Source organism: Topomyia yanbarensis, chromosome 2 (genome assembly GCF_030247195.1).
Source record: "Topomyia yanbarensis strain Yona2022 chromosome 2, ASM3024719v1, whole genome shotgun sequence".
Taxonomy (NCBI): Eukaryota; Metazoa; Arthropoda; class Insecta; order Diptera; family Culicidae; genus Topomyia; species Topomyia yanbarensis.
In genome coordinates this window covers 95468845-95488313 of record NC_080671.1, presented here as the reverse complement: position 1 = coordinate 95488313, position 19469 = coordinate 95468845, and the positions used below count along the sequence as shown (strand labels likewise).

At 41.7% G+C, this 19469-nt stretch overlaps 1 protein-coding gene across 1 annotated transcript; it reads right to left on the bottom strand.

The window, feature by feature from the left end:
* Positions 1-14362: 14362 nt before the first annotated feature.
* On the bottom strand, positions 14363-16918 carry LOC131678877 (neurogenic protein big brain-like). The gene is made up of 2 exons (XM_058959293.1): positions 16146-16918; positions 14363-16003 (listed from the first exon to the last, which is right to left on the bottom strand). The coding sequence occupies exons 1-2, from the start codon at positions 16907-16909 to the stop codon at positions 15565-15567; spliced, it is 1203 nt and encodes a 400-aa protein (XP_058815276.1). The 5' UTR covers positions 16910-16918; the 3' UTR covers positions 14363-15564.
* Positions 16919-19469: the final 2551 nt, after the last annotated feature.

Here is a 19469-nt window from a genome sequence, read left to right as displayed (position 1 = left end):
CTTCTCCGAAATATGGAAGGCATAGAAGCTGATGTTGCTGCCGAAGGCAGGGAAGCCACCGAGCGATCCAGATTTGTTTAGGCCCATATGTCTGCTGGATACACTCGGAAAACTTATGGAAAAAAGCATCCTTAACAGGCTGACGAAATGCAAGGAGGATGGACGCGGTTTGTCCAAGATGCAGTTCGGATTCCGCGAAAGAGCATCAACAGTGGTTGCAATTTAGACAGTGCTCAAGAGTGCTGAGAAGGCATCCAAACAGAAGCGAAGAGGAAATTGAACCTCCGCTGTGATCACGATGGATGTGAAGAATGTATTTAACAGTACCAGCTGGAGAGTCAACGTCGCACCGCAGCGCACAATGGGGTTTCTCGATTATCTATGACAGATCCTGAAGAGCTACTTCTAGAGCAGAGTGCTGTTGTACGAGTCGAACGAAGGGCAGAAATCAATGTGAGTCTCAGTGGGCGTGCCCCAGGGCTCCATTCTCGGTTCAATTCTTTGTAACGGGATGTACGACGGCGTTGTACACTTCGGCTGCCCAGGAAAATGAAATGGTTGGTTTCGCGGACGACGTGTCGCTAACGGTGATGGGTGAGACACGTGAAGAAGTGGTGATGGCGACAATACACGTGATCGAGGATTGGATGCACAAGGTCAAGTCACAGATAGCACACAAGACGGATGTGTTATTGGACAGCAACTGTTAAGCGGATCAGCGGATGTAGATCGACGTCGAAGGGCACGTGATTGCACCAAAGCATGCATTGAAGCAATTGGAAGTGATAATCGACGACTGGTTGAGCTTCAAAAACCACGTCGACTATGTCTGTGAAAGGTCGGCGAAGGCAACGAACGGAATAGCGAGGCTCATGCCAAACATCGGTGGTCCGAGAAGTAGCACGAGACGTCTACTAGCTAGTGTTTCGTCATCGATACTGCGACACGGGGTTCCTGCCAGGGGTGCTACACTGAAAACCAACGAAACCACTAAAAGCTGAACAGGACGTTCGGGCTGATGGCCGTACGAGTCGCGAGAGCCGGGATGGTGGGAGTATGCGTTATCGCCGGGATAATCCTCATCCTCCATCGGTTCTGGCACGCAACGTCACCGTTATGTCCGGATGGTGAGAACGTGCTGGAGCACGTGGTCTTCGGAAGTTCGAAGCGACACGCAGAGAGACGCTTGAAACGGGAAGGCCGGACATCAACACGGATAATGTCGTCTACAGAATGATAAGTGAAGTGAACACGAAGAACAGAGTGGTAACGCAAATCATGACCGCCTTACAGCGCACGTGATGAACAGCGAGCAACTGCAAACGGGTATGGGCCGTCAGGGCGTCAGCGAATCGAACGCCACGTTCCACTCGGAATCGACGGACAGACCAAGGCACCCTACCGGTTGACCCGAGAGAAATGTATCGAAAACCAAAGAAGAATCAGCATCGGGAGAACTTCTTTCGACGGGAAACTCTTCGTCGACGTCAGCTAGATTCACCGCCAGGGACTAAACTAAGTAGACCGCGACGAGACACCAACAATCGCGGGTCGCCGGGGCACCAGAGAACCGGACGCAATGCTCGACCCGAAATCGCCGAACTGACTACGGCACCTGTCTGGATGACTCGGTTTCGGAGAACTTCTCACGCCGGCAAATTCTCCGTCGGAGTAGGCTAGGCCCTACGTTGGGAACTAAAACAAACAAGTCGGGAGCTGAATGACTCAACGAGGAAATGGTGTTAAATGCCACGGGAAGGGTGCTAAACGGCTTAAAGGAGTTGTGTTGCTGAATGGCCCAGTCGTAGTGCTTCCCCCAGACCTACTGCGAGTTGGGGAGACTTGCTAGAATATGGTAGGGTTTGGGCAGTGTTGAGCTCTGTTAACCTCTATTAAAAGCCACAATCCCGGAAGCAGATGCGCCGAAGCGGATCACGAATTTTACTGTGACTTTGGGATGATTGTTGTACCGTTCTGCTCCCTGAGTAAGGAATGGTGACGCCGTCTCGAAACGGCGAGTGAACTAACGGTGCGTTTGCCTCCGTCCTTGTAAAACCTTGGTACGCCTCCAGGTACATTCTTCCCCAAACCCGGTGGTAGTAGATTCAGCTGTACCATTCCTGATTAACGTCGATCAGGCTCCAGACTCGATCCCCATGAAGGATCGTGTTCAACCATCGATTGACCTCACTGCTTGCATAGATAACCGATGTATTAAAATAAGCGACAACATATAACGAGTTGAGATAGCGACTTGGAGAGGGAACATACCAGCATGGAGACATCCAAAAAATCCAAAGGTAAAATGAGAAAAAAGCGGGCCAAAGGTGGACGCGATTGTGTTTGCAAGGAGTAGTAAGCTGCAGAGATCACTGATTACACCGCCAATAGCCGCAGCAAGTACCAGATTGAGCGACAAAGAAATTTACGAGATATAATTCCGGAATTGAATGTTCACCACGAGATCAAGTAGCCACACCTCCCAGAACGATTATTTACTTGGGAAATCGAACTTGACGGAGATGAGAAAACAGAGCGACACGTGACGTGACTTATTATACGGTGGCAGACGGGTATGGTCGTTTCATGGCAGTTTTTCTAAGTGCATTCTATTCAGCGAGTACCACTCTTCAATATTGACTATATCCTCTTGGAGCACAGCTGAATCGAGTCCCGAAGCAATGGAGCGAAATATCGTCAGATCATCAGCGTAGAGCAGTTTTCCAGACTTGATGCGGGTGCAGGGATCGTTGATGAATAATATAAAGATAAGTGGCCCTAAGTGACTTCCTTGAAGGACACCGGTTGGTGTTTCAAATATGCTTGAGCATGTGGTGGCGATTCTTACAAAAGCAGATCGTTCAGAAAGCTAAGATTGTAACCACCATTGGCGAAATCAAAATATATTGCATCAACTTGCTGGCGCTTTTCGACGGCTGGAACTAGAAAACTTGTGTACGTCATCAAGTTCTAAGTTGTCGAGCGTTTCTTTACAAAGCCGTGCCGACGTCCATCAAGTATGTGTGAAGATGCAATCACAGAGAACAGACATCCATGATCGAACAAAAATATTTAAAAAACGTGTGTAAACATTTTAATTAATATACGAAAAACACTAGCGCCGCCACGCCAACCTATCCCAACTATCCGTCAAATCCATTCCGAAACCGGTTCGAAATCCTGCATGGATTCAGCATGGAATCTAGCTCAAAGAAAACAACCGGTTCCGACTCTATCGGTTGACGCATTTGAGCTGGAATTCATGCTGGAAGTCCGAATCGGTTCCGAACTAGTTTGACTGGGTAGAGGAATAACCGCTGTCAATTCTGTCGCACTCAGCCACAAAAAAACATGACGACAGTAGCGCACCTGGTTTAGATATCCAAACTACCTTCGAAACCGTTAGAGATTTTACACAAGTTGAATGCTGAAGATGGACGTCTGTTCTCTGTGATGCAATGTACATTGCATTGTAAACAAACTTTTGCAGAACTTTGGCCAAACAATTCAGAAGCGAGATTCCTCTATAGTTTTCAATATTATGAGTGTTTCCTGCCTTAGGAACCATAGCAGCTTCTTTCCACACACTTGGAAAAACATTTTCCGTGATCGAGCGCTTGAAAATAATGCTTACTGGTACAGAAAGCGCTCGGGCACAATGTTTTATTAAAAAAGGGGGAAAACAATCCGGACCTGGGCCTTTCAACGGGTCAACGCTGGACAAAGCTATCAAAACATTGGCATCGTTTACATTAGGGCGGAGGAGGCTGATATTATAGGTTGGCAATGTTTCAAGGTAGTCTTGCGATGGGTAGACAGGAGGGCTGGTAAATACATCTCGAAAGTGAGCTGCAAAAAGATCCACCGATTCGGCTGCGGACTGTGAACATTTGTCTCGAAGATAAACATTTCCTGGAATACCCCCGGAGCGTCTTCTGCTGTTCATAAACTTCCAGAATGTCGAGGGATTATTTCGCAGGTTGCATTGGACTTGGTTGAGATACTCACCGAATGCACTGTTTCGGGCTGTTTCATATTGCAGCTCAATTTGTCGAAAAATAACTTTGTTGTCTTCGGTCCTGTGACGTAAGAATCGCTTACGTTGCTTCCGTAGTACGTTGCGCAACTGGCCAAGCTCAGCGTTCCACCACGGGTACTTATAATCTACTTTTTAGTGGTACGGTTTTTAGGAACATTGCAGCGAAAAATTCTATATATGGCCTCGTAGAACGCCGAAACTGCCTGATCAAAATCGTTTCCATCCAGCATATCGTGCCATTTGACTGCGCTAATAGCCGATGAGACTTTATCGAGGTTGCATCGAGTAAAATCAAAGTTGAGGTCGTCATTAATTGTATCAGAATCGTCGCCGTCGTTAGAACACGCGCCAAATCTTAAAACGAAGGGCTTGTGGAGCTGTGCGGAGAAGTAGACGCTAACCCTTGGGACAACGCTTACCATGTCGTGTTGGCCAAGATCTAGAGTCCAACGATGCCAGCTGAAATGTGTGCTGACAAACTGAAAATTATTGTGGAGGGTCTCTCCCCAAAGCACGACCCAACCGCCACCGTACGTTGATGCAGACGGTGGAAATGCTAGTGACAATCGGGTCTACAACAACGAACTCCTTACAGAAAAAGCGAAGAAAGCGTCCGGTCCGGACTACAGACACTTTATACACAGACTAGCGAAGTGTCAAAAATTGCAGCCAAACGGACTGTCAAAAAGTGCAGCCAAACGAGCGTGAGGGTTTTGAGAGGGGAAGAACAAGAGAAAGCCCATGCAAAGCTTATGCTAGCTTTCGTGATGTCAGTTTACATTCATGGTGGCTAGTTTTACTGTTTTTCTCTCCGCAAGTCTGTTATATAAAGTGTCTATAGTCCAGTGTGACGCTGAAGACCGCGACTGCATTTACGGACACCTTCAGAATAGTGTTACAGAAAGGACGAATATTACTTTCCGGATAGATGGAAGCTGGTGTTCCTGCCAAAACCAGGGAAACCACTAGGAGATCCAGCTCGTGTCATCCTATATGACTGTTGGATACTCTTGGTAAACTTCTGGACAGGGTCATCCTCAACAGGCTGGCGAACTACACTGGAAGTGAGAACGGACTATCGCAGCGGCAATTCGGATTCCGGAAAGGGATTTCGAAGACTGATGCCTTAAGCACCGTCATCGCGATCGCGGAGAAAGCATCGAAACAACAGAGAAGGGGTAATCGCTACTACGCCGTGGTAACGATTGACGTGAAGAATGCGTTTAACAGCGCCAGGTGGAAGGTTATCGCCTTAGCACTGCCCAGAAATACAGTTTTTTTTTTCCAATGTACCTCTATAACGAATGGATTGTTTCCAATATTTTCCATAAATTTGCTAGCTACCACCGATAACGGAAGTTCAAGCTCGTATTCGAACAATGGGTGAATATCCGGCAGTTCCCGGGAAACTCCAAATGAAGTGAGCGTCTAAAACACAATATGCAAATTATCGTTACTGACGCAGCGATTGATACCATTTACTTGGACCGCAACTGTCAGACCAAGGTGCTTAGAGTTCTAAGGAGATTCGTCTTTGGCAGTAACTAGGTGAGAAGTGAGGTAGCGTGCAGCAGACTGCGGGGAAGAAAAATGACAGCGAACAACTTTGTTTACGCACTGAAATCCAAGCAAACATATGGAGAGAACTAGTAGGGGAGACCGGGGCTAGTTGGCGGTGTTTTCAGTTTTCAATTTTTACTGCTTTGATGTAGGTAGATCTTGCAAAATAGAACACGCGGAATGGAAGAGCAGACTGTTGGGAACATCTCTGATTTTTTTTAAAAGTGTTTGATGTATCGTCTCCACTTTTAGAGATAAAAATATGTGACGCGGAAAACCCGCCAACTTACCCCGGCCCCGGGGTAAGTTGGCGGTATGTGATGATACGCCAAAAACTAAGCAATCAAATGGAAATTCAATTACTTCAAGGGTCCTTTTGGAACGTGCTGAATGTCTTTTCGAAAAAACTGTATATTAACCGACATTTGCTATTATATTTCAGTTTCAATACCCCGGCATTTTGACTTTGACGCATACCCCCTATTCAAAAGCAAATTTTCGAAATTCTTCATTCAATTGACCAGAATAAATGTCTCCTACATTGGCGAGATATACAAGAAAAAGATTTTCTTACTTTGGAGTGAATCCCAGAAATAAATTTTTTTGATGACATTTTTGCACTGTAACTAGTACCGCCAACTTGCCCCGCGTGCAGCACCGCCAACTTACCCCAACCGCATATTTTATTAACAACTATTTAAAAAATAACTTTTGTTTGTTGATAGTTGTAATATTTATACGGATACTGAAAGCACTTTTCACGCGCTATCTAAAAATATAATCATCATTCAGGAAATAGTTTGAAAATCACGCTAAATAACGCAAAGTATTTAAAATTTAGAAAATTTACTTGGTATGCTCGAAAACACAATATCACCCACAACTTCCACCAAACAAATTGTTTTGCAACAAAACCACATTGGATAACGGGTTTCACATAACATAAGGTACACAAGAAGAGAAAGCGCTATATGTCTAATACAAGCAGAGAAAGAGGGATTCCGCCAACTTACCCCAACCGCACACTAGCCCCGGGCTCCCCTAAACAATGTTGTTAGCTGTCGTTTCTAAAACCAACATGGCTGATTGGCGTTTTTGAGGATCGTACACGCTCGTAAAAAGTTACTCAAAAATGAGTTTAATCCCACCCATTTCCAGATAAAGTGGAACAACCCTTAAATTGAGTAATTCCGGAGTTACTCAAATTTGAGTAAGCCAGCATGAACCAAAAACTGAGTAATTATTACTCGGTTTTTGAGTACAATATTATCTACACTAAACCCAAAAGTGCTTCACTAGTACTCAGATTTTGAGTTCAACATTGCTCAAATTTTGAGTTCAGTACAAATTTAACAAAACCAAAAATTAAGTAATTATTACGCAGACTTTGAGTTGAACATTACTCAAATTTTGGGTTCAGTAGAACTTCAACAAAACCAAAAATTGATCGATTTTTACTCATATTATGAGCAGAAGCTCACCCAATTTTTTAGTAGACAACAAAGCCAGTTGTAATTCCTCAGTTTTTGGGTAGAATATTACCCAATTTATGAGTGCAATATTTCATTAAAACCCAGTAAAGTTCAGCCGGAAATGAGCCGGAATTCCAGCTGTTTCCAGTCAGTATTCCGGCTCCAGTGACACAACCGATTCTAGTTAGAATAGGTTGTGTCACTGGAGCCGGAATACTGACTGGAGCCAGCCGGAATTCCGGCTCATTTCTGACTGAACTTTACTGAGAAACATCCGGATTATGACTTGCAATTCTGAATGGTTTCTGTAAGAAGAAATGCAACAACCGATTCCTATTTAAATTGGTTCATGATCGATTGTTGCATTTGAACTGGAACTAAACCGGTTTACATCCAGTGAAGAAATTGGCCGTCAAAATTTTGTTTTGGATACAACACAATGCAGTCTTTCTTTTCTTATGGAATATTTTTACAATAATAATTAAAGAAACTTCTGTTTATTAAATTTTATGGTTTTTAGTAAGTATTGTATAAAAAAGTTGTCCTTTTATTTGTTGTCAATACGTGCGCGGGAAACTTCAATAAAAGTTTGGACGAGTCTATTCACAGTTGTCCTCTGACTGTGCGGAATTATATTATATATGGCACATGCCAGAAAGTCCCAAAACATTCTAAAATTAGGTGGCACCTCCACTCCGAGAACTGCGTAGCATTTGAATAAAATTTCCACTGCATGAATAGAATTGTTAGTCTCGAATATAACTTTTTTCTCACAAATGACGGCATAATTTCCTCTTTTCATCGGGCTTGCTACGCACACCATGTGTAGTTTGGAATCAGTTGCGGGGGATACCACGTATGTATCTAAGCACTCCTAATGATGATATAAAATCATTACATCTAACCTTATGTATATTATATTGCATTTACCCCAATCCAACGAATTAAAATTGAAGCCGAATGTTCTTCGCCTACAGTTGGACAGCCTACCAGCGTTCTTTTTTGTCCGCGAATTGGCATATGAGAAATTATTCTCAAGCATCCTCGAATGTGATCTGTGAATAGTTTTACAAATTTAAAATTTTATGACAGACCTTTGGGCTAAATTAAAAAAAAATATATCTCACCATCTTCTACTCTAGAGAATCTGAACGGTGAATAAGATAGACACTGAGAGAAGACATCCTCGATTTTGAGACCTTCTGTTCTGTTAGGATACAATCTCTCAAACATTTGACGAATCTAGAAAAAGTGATATGATATAAATATTCATATGTTCCGTGAATACCATAAAGTGAAATAGTAAATAATAAAAAATAAACATGTTACCACCAATCCTTCATATGAACACAGGTGTGGAAACATATCCAAGATATCATTAACGGGTTTCTTTTCTTTTAATAACAGTTTGAGGACTGGAAAGCATCGGTCCATTTCATCACAAATATGTTCTGCTACTGATGCCGATGCAAGCATTACTCGGAGCAATTGAGCCCGCTCTACAAGTTCAGTTGAAACGGACTCTTCTACAGGCATAGTTCCTCGATTATATTTATGTTTTCCTGCAGGTAGCTGTTTGATGACATTCCGGAGGCGATGAAATATCATGCCAGTATGAGCACCCTTTTCCTTGCCTCCGTTGCGCCAAAAGAAAAATGACTAGCATGAAAATAATTATAATTATATTAGAGAAATTAAATAAGCATAGAATAACAAACCTCATCAGGAACAGTTGGTGTGACTCGCGTATTACTAAGTTGTGGAAATAATTTTACGATTTGAACAGCTGCCACATGCTGTTGATCAACAGAAGGATACCTGCGCATTTAGAGATCATTGGTTCGTTACTCCGAAAAAGACCAAAAAGATTCCGTGAAAGATTAGGTTCTAAATTTCTTAAAAAAAATCTAAATGGTAAAAGTATGAACGGTATTTGATTCGTAATTCTTTGCATGCTGGGACACATCTATTATTTTCTGAAGAAAATCGGTCAGTTTATTACTGTTTTAAAAGCCTGTAAATGTCTGGACCAGGCATACGCAGAACTTTTTTTTAATCACCGATATCATACTTTTTGATCTGCCTCTCGTTTCTTCTGCTGCAAATTTTGTGCATTGGACGTATTCGGTCTATCCACTCATTGAATATTTACTAGAAGTATATGCTAGAAAATGCATGAAAATATTACAGCAAAAGAGACGGGAATGAAAGTATGCTAATTCTGCATATTTTTGTTTCTCAGTGCAGCAAATCTGTCCACAGTCTGTAAATCTGGCATCGCTGTTGCTCGATTCAACGACATTGCGGCTTAGTTAGACCCTTTGGTCGATTTACGATTGAACTGTATATGTAAACAAATAAACACGCTCGCTATAAACAGAAATTGTATACCTTTAAATTCTGTTGGTTTAAATGTTTAAGTTATTATAATTCGTCGTCGTCGGTCGTCTTTATAATTTTGTGCCGGAACATGACGAATTACGCTTTCTAAGTACCACCGTCAAAGACGCATGTACGTTCTTATGCCGAAGTTTATAAATCGAACCAGATTGAAGATGTGTAAAGAATGGTCAATATTGAAATCAGGATGCGAAGAACTGATAACTATGTGGTTTCCTCTAGCAGTTTGTACTGTGTTTCATACATTTCTTTATATTTATAATCAGAAGTGAAGTTGTTTGGCCGTGCTTCATTACTATGCATACTTCATAGTTTCATAGGCTCAATGAAGTAATAATGCATGATACTGATTGACTACGATGTTTTTTGAAATAGAAGCTTCACAACGAAAGGCATTGCTTTTCTCTGCTCATAGACAGTGTTAGATCACCTGCATATTTGCTCGAAGGACTACTAAGGGCCGATTTCTTCATTCTCGCCTAACGTCTTAACCAGGTTTAAACGTACTGGTGAACCCGGTTTAAAATTTAAGCGAGGATAAAGAAATTGGCCGTAAGCCCTATAAATATGTATAGGCATTGCGCATTTCGCCGCAAGGTTGCTCTAGCGGAGAGACTCGTGCGGTTCAATGTAAACAATTCATTCTATCACACTTTAAGGAGTGTTCATAGTTTGATGCACTAGTTGAGTAACAAATAAAACTTTCTACTTGCCTTTGACCGTCCATTATTTGAGTCTCCATTTGCTTGCATGCGACTCGTGTAAGATGATTTAAACCGTCCTTATCTGGTACGATCCCTTGATCCAAAATTGGATACAAAATTTTCATTCGGAATTTTGCGTCATCTTCGAATGTCGAACGGTTAATCTGAAAACGTTAAATATGTATAGTACGACAAGCGCTTACAGTAATTATAGTAGAAAGTTTACCAAATTTTGAACATTAGTGGAAGTCTCATCAATTTTATCTTTGGTCGGATTAGCTTCAGAACTATAGTTTTTTATTATGTTAAGAATTGTTAGACGGGATCCTTTTTCGATTATCCCCATTTCAACTAGGTCGGCATCGTTGAGCAGAACTAGGTTCTGATCGTTTATTTTTTGGGCTGAAAAGAGCGAATAAGTATATATAAAGGTTTAAAGTGACATCTCAAGTTGTTTGCACTACCTTCTTGATTGTTGTTTATTTTATTATAAATTTATTTCCAAGTTTATTTCCCTACTAACTATCTACATATTTCAAACTTATATAGTAGTTTTCTTCTGAATCTCCGTATATACTCCATAAGTTGTATGTTTTTTTCGTTTGCAAGTTCTTGTGTGATATGCGAATAACTTGACTGTCAGTTTTGAGTTTGTAACTGTTGTATTGTAAACAATATTCGCATTCGAGATGCTGTATTAGGCAAACAATTTGATTATCCGATTGCAATATATCTATTATCAAACCATAGGACATTTCGTTGCATACTTGGTATTTCGCTATCAGTCCCGGCCGAAAGCTTGTGTTATTTATTTTCATATGGTTTATATATTTGATTGAATCTGGTAGATCCCGGATCAGGAGTAAATTATTTAGAGATTTTTTGTGTATGTGCTTTGACGAAACGATATCTACCGTACCAATTTCGTATGAATGGTCAAGAATAGTGGTTATCTGTGCTAGATTCAGGCGCTTAGCAAAGCTGTTTGTTAAATTGATGAAATTGTTGCATGTCTTCGCTTGGGATTTCGACTCCTTGAATTTCGCTTCGAAGCGTAAGCAACTATGATTAACAACTGGCCCATCCTGACGAATTATGTAGGGATAATGAGAGATGTGATGGAATTTATTGGTAGGGTTGATGGCAGGGAAGCAGGATTTGAACAACTTGTAAAAACATTCGATTTCGTTTTCCAGATCGTTAATCTGATTCAATGTTAGCTTATTGGAGAAACTATAATAAGTTATTTTCATGAGAGCTCTAAGCAATGATGATAAATTTGAATTAAATCCGAGAATCTGGTTGAACATAAAAGGGAATGCTCGAAGGAGAAGCCAACATTGCGAAGCTGACTGAGGAATAGCATGTCCACGTGCTTTTAACTTCTCGCAAGTAAAATTAGCGGTAGGTTTATCAGCCGATTCAGTTATACCGTATTCGTAATGCTGTATAATTTGGTTGACTTGACTAATCGTTATCACTTTATGGATATTTACAGCTTCGTTCAAAACACATTTGATTACGACCATGACGACGCCTTCCAAAAGATCATGCATTGGATCAAACGTGTTATTTTCCGCTATGTTGAAATATTTAACTTCATTCAGTGCTGATTTTCGAATGATTCCGCATTGTGAAGGTGTTTTAGTTCCGCTTTGAAGAGCATTTAAATCACCTTGTATGCTTTCTTCAGTGCGATGAGGGAAGGTATCACCAATGTTTCCACAATGAAGTGCAGTACGCGTCGCATAGCACATTCTACAGAATAGACTTGATTGGGGCCCCATTAACTCGAAAATTTCATGAATTGCCAGCGTGTCCCCCAAAACATGCACTAGAACTGCCCTCATCGTAAACTTTTCACTCCCATATTGTACTACAACACCATCATCTGATTCAAGCTCACGCAAATCTTGAATCAGCGGTTTCATAACGTTATTGTAGCCATATTTTTTTACATCTCTTGAGCGAACTGTAAGCGTTAGATATATCCTGTTGGAGGATGAATTAATTGCGGGGTGGAGATTCTCAATTTTAACACTGAAATTGGTAAGTTTTTTTTTTGATTTGCGTGATCCCAAAGGGTTCAGATATTCGACATCGTCCAGATGAAGCGAGAGTCGTAATGCATCGGGAAACCGTGTCAGGAATGGGTGTGTTTTGAAACGTTGACCATCTTTGAAACCGCACAAGATATCGTCATTCACTGCTTCTTCTGCTATCATCTTGCGAGCTCCGGGATTCTTCATAACCAGTGCTAAAATGCTGGTTAGTGGAATATAGTGAGCAACGTCTTTCACTATTTGTACACTTTTTCTTTTGCCTAGTTTGGTAATCGCGGGGACAGTTTTAGTGATTCTAGTTCTTCCCAAGACTTCTTCCCTAGGATTTGGCACAGCACAACCCGCAACTCCAGACAAATATGCTAGGTTGTCTTTTGGAGAAGCTACGTCTGCAAAAATTCCATCCAAAGATGCGTCGTTTATAAATTTCAAAGCGTCGGTATCGTTTAATGGGATCGACTTCGATTTCAAAAATTCTCTGAATAGATTCAACATGTAACACTCGTAATCTTCTATAAGATTCGAGGTAACCTGTAAGAACTTTTTGATTTTTGTCTCGGGAAGAGATACATCTTTTCGCAAATCTGTGGCGAATTTACTAATTTTCTTAGTAATTTCATCCAACGACGGCGCCGTTTTAAAGAATATAGTATTCGTTATTCTCAACAGATAATCATCATCTACGAGCATATTTTCCGGATGATTATTTTGAATTTGTTCAACAGCGTCATGGTCGTATGAAATATTTGTAGAATTTTCTGTAATTAGTGGATGAACACTCTCTATGTGCCGTTTCAAGCTCTTAAACCTCTGGTACAGTGAACCACATTCTGAACAAAGGAAAGGTTGAGCGGCTGCTTTGCTGGTGTTCAAATTGTGTACCAACCGGAAGTGTTCCTTCAATTCATCCACGTGTCCAGGAATCATCTTCCCACAATTTGGCACATGGCATGAGAAACCTGAAACCTTACACTTTTTTTCCAGTATATATATATATATATATATATATATATATATATATATATATATATATATATATATATATATATATATATATATATATATATATATATATATATATATATATATATATATATATATATATATATATATATATATATATATATATATATATATATATATATATATATATATATATATATATATATATATATATATATATAATATAACGTGAATATTACCTCGCAACTTCATTGCAGTTTCAGCATCCACCTCTTCCACCTGGTTGTTCAAATCCGCTCTTTCAATTAAAATGTATTTTACACACTACAACTCTAGCTTCAACTATTATAAATATTTGAACAAATTTTTATTTGTGAAAAAGTGATGAGCGATAACTAAACGAGCGTGTACCTACTAATGGAAAATGGCGGATGACGCTTGGAATTTTTAACTTGGCGAGAAACGGCTTTTCCGTTTGGTAACTCCAAAACGGTTTCTTGTGTAATACCCAAAAATAGAGTCAGAGTTACTCAGAGATATTATACATGACAACTCAATTTTTGACGTTTACGAACATCATTCAAAACTGAGTTAAAAGTACTCAGAATCTGAGTAACTTTTTACGAGCGTGTATCACCTACAGACACTTTATACACAGACTAGCGAAGTGTCAAAAATTGCAGCCAAACGGACTGTCAAAAAGTGCAGCCAAACGAGCATAGACTTTTCTACGGCTCATGTACGTACACGCCACATGCCACAAATACTACATCACAAGCTGGTGGAAAATAATAAAGACGGCAAAAATAAATGGGATTGTTTTCAACCACGCAACTTCATTAGTGTTCGTGAGACCGGTCGCAAAGAACTCAATGAGGGTTTTGAGAGGCGAAGTGCAAGAGGAAGCCCATGCAAAGCTTATAGGAGCTTCCGTGATGCCAGTTAACATCCATGGTTGCTAGTTTTACTGTTTTTCTCTCCGCTAGTCTGTTATATAAAGTGTCTGTAGTATCACCTGAGAATAAAAACTCCTTGTGTCAGACCACGAGTATATCGATTTGAAGGTTTATATTAATTTTTGAAATCCAAATTCATAAACAGGAGATTTCCAATTATTAGTGTGATAATAGCAAATAAAAGGAGGTCGCGCTTTTGCTTTCAAGGTAGTAGCTACTTTATTTATTCGTTTCATTTTCCTATTCTATCGATAAATATTTACAATATTATTAGAAACAACAAATCTATCCTCACAACTGATTCTCCTAACTTCCGGGGCTGAGAATACTTCCGAACGCTTACATGCTATTTCATTAGTGCTGCATTCAGTTGGTTAAACACTGCTGTTTATCGCTTTATATACATTTGTACTAATCCAAACACAATGAATTTAAAATTGTGAAGTTAAATACATTTATCGAACACTTTCTTTTTATTCGTTTTATTTTTCGTTTTGTGACCTATATATTTGATTGTAATTTAATCAGTTTGTGAGCTGGTGCTATTTTCGTTTCCTTATTCATGACTATTTATTAGAGAATACAGTTTGCGACAATGTTGATGTAAAACCATCCAATTTATACTGGAGCTAAATACAATACACACGAGTCAGGAACACCATCAACAGCTTACAGCACGGAGCGTGTATACATAAATCTCATCTACATACAAAAACAGTCTTAGAGGCAATGATCGTAACATTCGCTGGTATCAATAATCGTTTTATTTTGTTGTGATTCTGATTAAAGACGCTGAATCCCTCTGGATAAAGACTCGACACATCAATTGTGTGTTTACCATTTATCTGTCAGTGTCATTCCAATCGAACACGAGACCTGTCAATGGCCCTCGTTCCAGAAGGATTCGAAGCGATTTTCTTCGGATTGAGGGCTTTTGACAGGTCTCGTGCTCGTTTGGAATGACACTTACTGATAAATAATAAGAATAAGATAGAGTTGGCGAGTCTTTATACAGAGGGATTCTGCGAATTTAATTCTGATTAAAGACGCTGAATCTTTGGTATAAAGATTCGACAACTCTATTTTTTGTTTATCATTTATCTGTCCGTGTCATTCCAATCGAACACGAGAACTGTCAAATCGAAGATACTTCAATGGAATGACACTGCCAGATAAATGGTAAACAAATGATTGAAATGGCCAGTCTTTATTCAGAGGATCGACGTCGTTAATTCTGATGGAAGAAAGATCTGAGGAAGTTAAGGGTTGGTACTCTAGATAAATAAATAAACATGAACTGTAGAGTTCATTGCAAAGAAAGATTCTAACTACATTTAAAACATCTTTCAAACTAAAAATAACAAAACACACGATTTACAGGAGTTTTATAACTCATTTCGGTGGTTCCTAGTTCTGTCGCACTGGATGCATCTGGTAGCCTTGGTGGTTCTGTAGCTGCGGGGGTGGCGGTGGTAGGTTGGTATTTTGTATACTTGTTGCGTTTCTCATGGATTGCTGTTGTTGTTGCTGTTGCTGTTGGTGTTGTTGTTGTTGTTGCTGCTGCTGTTGCTGTTGCTGCGATGAAGAAGAAGACATTTTCCGTTCCGCCATCTGAACTTGGTTCATTCCGGCGGGCCCGTGCCCGTAGTTCGGTAGAACTAGACCTCCGTTGTAGGTGCTGCTACTATTGCTGGCGTTGCGGGTTGGCGGAGTGATGGCAGGACCCGACCCGTGGTAGGAACCATAGGAACTGTCGTCGGACTGGGCTGACTGAACCCGCCGCTGACCGTACATGGATTCCGGGCGGACAGCGCGGGCAAATTTGGAAGACATGGAATCATCGCGACTGCAATCAAAGAAGAGAACTGTTAGTAGTTATTATTAATTTTGGTGTCTACTTGGTTGTTGGATTACGGACGGTGTTCAAACGAAGAGGGTTTTGAACATCGTTCTCGTTTTCTTAAATAGACGAAATGAAGGTAACGTACCTGTTTTCTCGGGGATCCCGATCAAATTTGAGGGCATCTGTTGAACAGTTTGGATTGTTGCGAGTTCCGTAGATGGGTTGATAGCTTTGGGGATCCACGTTCTGGGGATGTGGAGGCATTTGTTGGGGAATGCGGTCGGCTGGTCCTGGTTGTCGCATTGAGCTCCGAATTCCGTAGATGCTTTCGGATCTCTGCTGCAGTTGATTTTGGACATTTTGATTCTGCAGGTGGGAGCTCTGGGGTTGAGTAACTCTCAGCGGGTACAGACTCTGAGCGGGAACTAGAGGTCCTGGTCGAATACTCAGATCACGGTTGAGGGCAGTGTTGCTCTTAGTGTACACGGATTGGGATCGGTTCAAGTTGGCACGGGTTAGCGGTGGCGATTTGCAGTACATGGACTTGGTTCCACCGTAGATCGATTCCACACGATCCGTTTTCGACGTTGGTTCGGCAGTGTAGATGCTTTGGCAATACCGCTGCTGGCTGACCAGCGTTCCAGTCGGGGGCCGGTATGTGTGGTACTTGCCCGCCTGCTGTGGTTTATCGATATCCATATCGTAGTTGATGTCTTCGTCCGAATTGATGCTGGAATCACCTTCGTCCTTGGATTTTTTCACCGTTTTCCGTGTGCTGAAGATGAATTCGTGCAGCAGACCCGAAACCATGCCACCAGCCAGCGGTCCTACCCAGTACACCCAATGATTGTCCCATTTGTTCAGCACGAACGATGGTCCCAGAGAGCGGGCGGGGTTCAGATAGGGCATCTGCAAAGGAGAAACCGGCATAGTGTTTTTGTTAGTTATTTATCTTGATTTTTCGCTCGTGGAAAGAATATATATGACACAGTCGAATGAGATTCAAAATCTACTTCAATATTTGACCTGAATTTTTATGTTTGTGACGTGCATTATGTCCCATTTCGTACCCTGGAGGGAAAACCTGCAAACATTGCGTGGTACGAATCAAGGATGCGGCAAGCACAAGAGGAAGGTAGCAATCGGACTCGTAGAACTGGGACAAACTGTAGGGGTGCATGTTGGTTGGCTAGTTAGTGCATGAGAAAAGCGAATGTTTGGACAATAAGAAGGAGAAAACGATAAGCATCGGGAACAATGAGGAATTCTACCTGCAAATTTCTTCGCCTAGGGTTGGTTTTAAATCGGGAGAGGATATCCTTTCCTGTCCCTTTCAATCTTTTTATTTGTTTTTTTTTTGCTGCGTCTATTCTCAGAATATCCTATTGCAGTTTGCACCCTCAAATAACATGGTATCGAATATGGTGAAACGGTGCTGGTTAAGATTTTCGATTGGTGGATCTAATTTGGTAATTTATAACTGGGTTTTTCTATCGGGAAAATATGCGGGATGCGATTGTCGTCGAATAGTGTTAGTTTAGGGCTGGAAACCACTCTAAGACATGAAATAGATCTACTTTAATTTTATTTGCCTGTTTGATAGTTTTAACGAAATTTTTCACATTTCTTGTTTTACAACCGAATCGGATTTATCCGGAATACAAGTCCATGAGAAAAGTAATGTGAATCACGATCTCAATTAAAGCCAAGTTGTTTTTCTGTCGAAAGAATCTAATTAATGAAAAAATTAAACAATTTATATTTATATTCTAGTCACATAACGACTTTCCGTGTAAAACTTGTTGATCTTTATCTTTTTATTTTTGTAGACTTCATGATATAAATGACGAATTCTGAGCAGTAATATGTATAAATTGGGATACTAGAACAGGTTTCGAAGACGGAGTATAATTTTGGGGTGAGTTGCTGGCCAAAGACTTCCGGCTCATCAATTTACTTCTGCATTGAGCGAATGGCCAATAGAAGGTTAATCACCATATTGGATCAACGCCAGCTACTGGATAGCTAGCAACACGCCTTCCGGAATGAGAAGGGCACCGGATCGTACTTGGCATCTCTGGGGAAACCCTTGACCAGGCCAAAAGGGATGGCCTACACATCGACATTGCCGCCCTTGATATTGACAATGCAGCAACACCGTCTGGCGAGAGAGCATACTTCGGCAGCTTGACCGCTGGGCAATCCGAGGAAACCTAGGCCTCTGCATACAGCGCTACTTACAAAAATGCCAATTCCGGATCGGAGTCGGCGGCAGCAAATCCGGAACATACACTGAGGAATACCCCAGGGGTCCGTCCTGGCGGTCACCCTTTTCGTCACCAACATACCCTTCCAAGGGTATATTCACCCAGTAAAGTTCAGCCGGAAATGAACTGGAATTAACTGGGCATCTTCGGCTACGCCAACGACATAGTAGTGATTGTGATGGGAAGGACCTAGGACCGAACCCGCATCAAGCTACAAACCACAGGAACCGATCATCTTTGGAGTAACACTGAACCGGAAAACTTCTTTTGTCGCAACTTTCCGAGGATGAAGACCGAATGCGCCAACCGCAAAAGATTGGTACAAACCATATGTACCCAGCACTCGAAGTGCAATAGGAACACCGCACTCTAAATAAGTGAATCACTGATCCATAGCAGGATATGTTATGTAATATTCATCACCGGAAAAATAACAGAAAGAAGAAGATTAAACACATCCAGGCATCACTCTACCACGGGTCCATCCGAATGGCATCGAAGTTACTACTCAGCAAACCAGCGGAAAGCGCCTGCGTAGACACACGTCCTACCATTTCGCTGAAAAATCGCCCTAGAAAAATCCTACGGCGCGCGCTGAACGTCGTCGAACGGGCACACGGAGGTGACGAATGTTCAACGATGAAAACAGCTCGAGAAGTATACGCGGAAATCGCAGGATCTGGCCTACCCCACTCGCCCGGCTGCACTGGATGTGACCCCGTTCTTGGAACACCCAGCCTCTCCACATTGATATACAAACGCTCCGAGTCGGGGGAGCCCGCCAAAATTGCACGGTGCAACGACGCTTCTCGAATCATACCCACATTAATACGGACGGTTCGAGCAAGAACAGTTAAGTAGGAGCCGGAGTCAGCAACGACGGAACACGCTCATCTCTCCGTCTCCCGTCAGCGTACTTGGTATTTTCCGTCGAAGCCGCAGCCATCGCTCTGCAACCACGATATTCACGGATTCCCTCTCGGTACTTCGCGCACTTAAGAGCGGCCAGTTCCGGTACCCCTTCATCCAGGCAATAGAGATCGAAGCCGATTCCCTCGTCACACTTTGTTGTATCCCCGGACACTGTGACATACAAGGGAACGCTGAAGCAGACTCCCCGGTAGTGTGCGGTCGGAGAGCCAGAAGAACCCCCACCAAGGAACTGCCAGCCGCGTACATCATCCAGAATTTCCCAGAGGCCC

Coding starts and splice junctions, on each gene's coding strand:
- LOC131678877 (XM_058959293.1), bottom strand. CDS start 16,909: ATGCCCTATCTGAACCCCGCCCGCTCTCTGGGACCATCGTTCGTGCTG. Junction 16,004..16,145: donor CGGGATCCCCGAGAAAACAG/GTACGTTACCTT, acceptor CTTTGATTGCAG/TCGCGATGATTCCATGTCTT.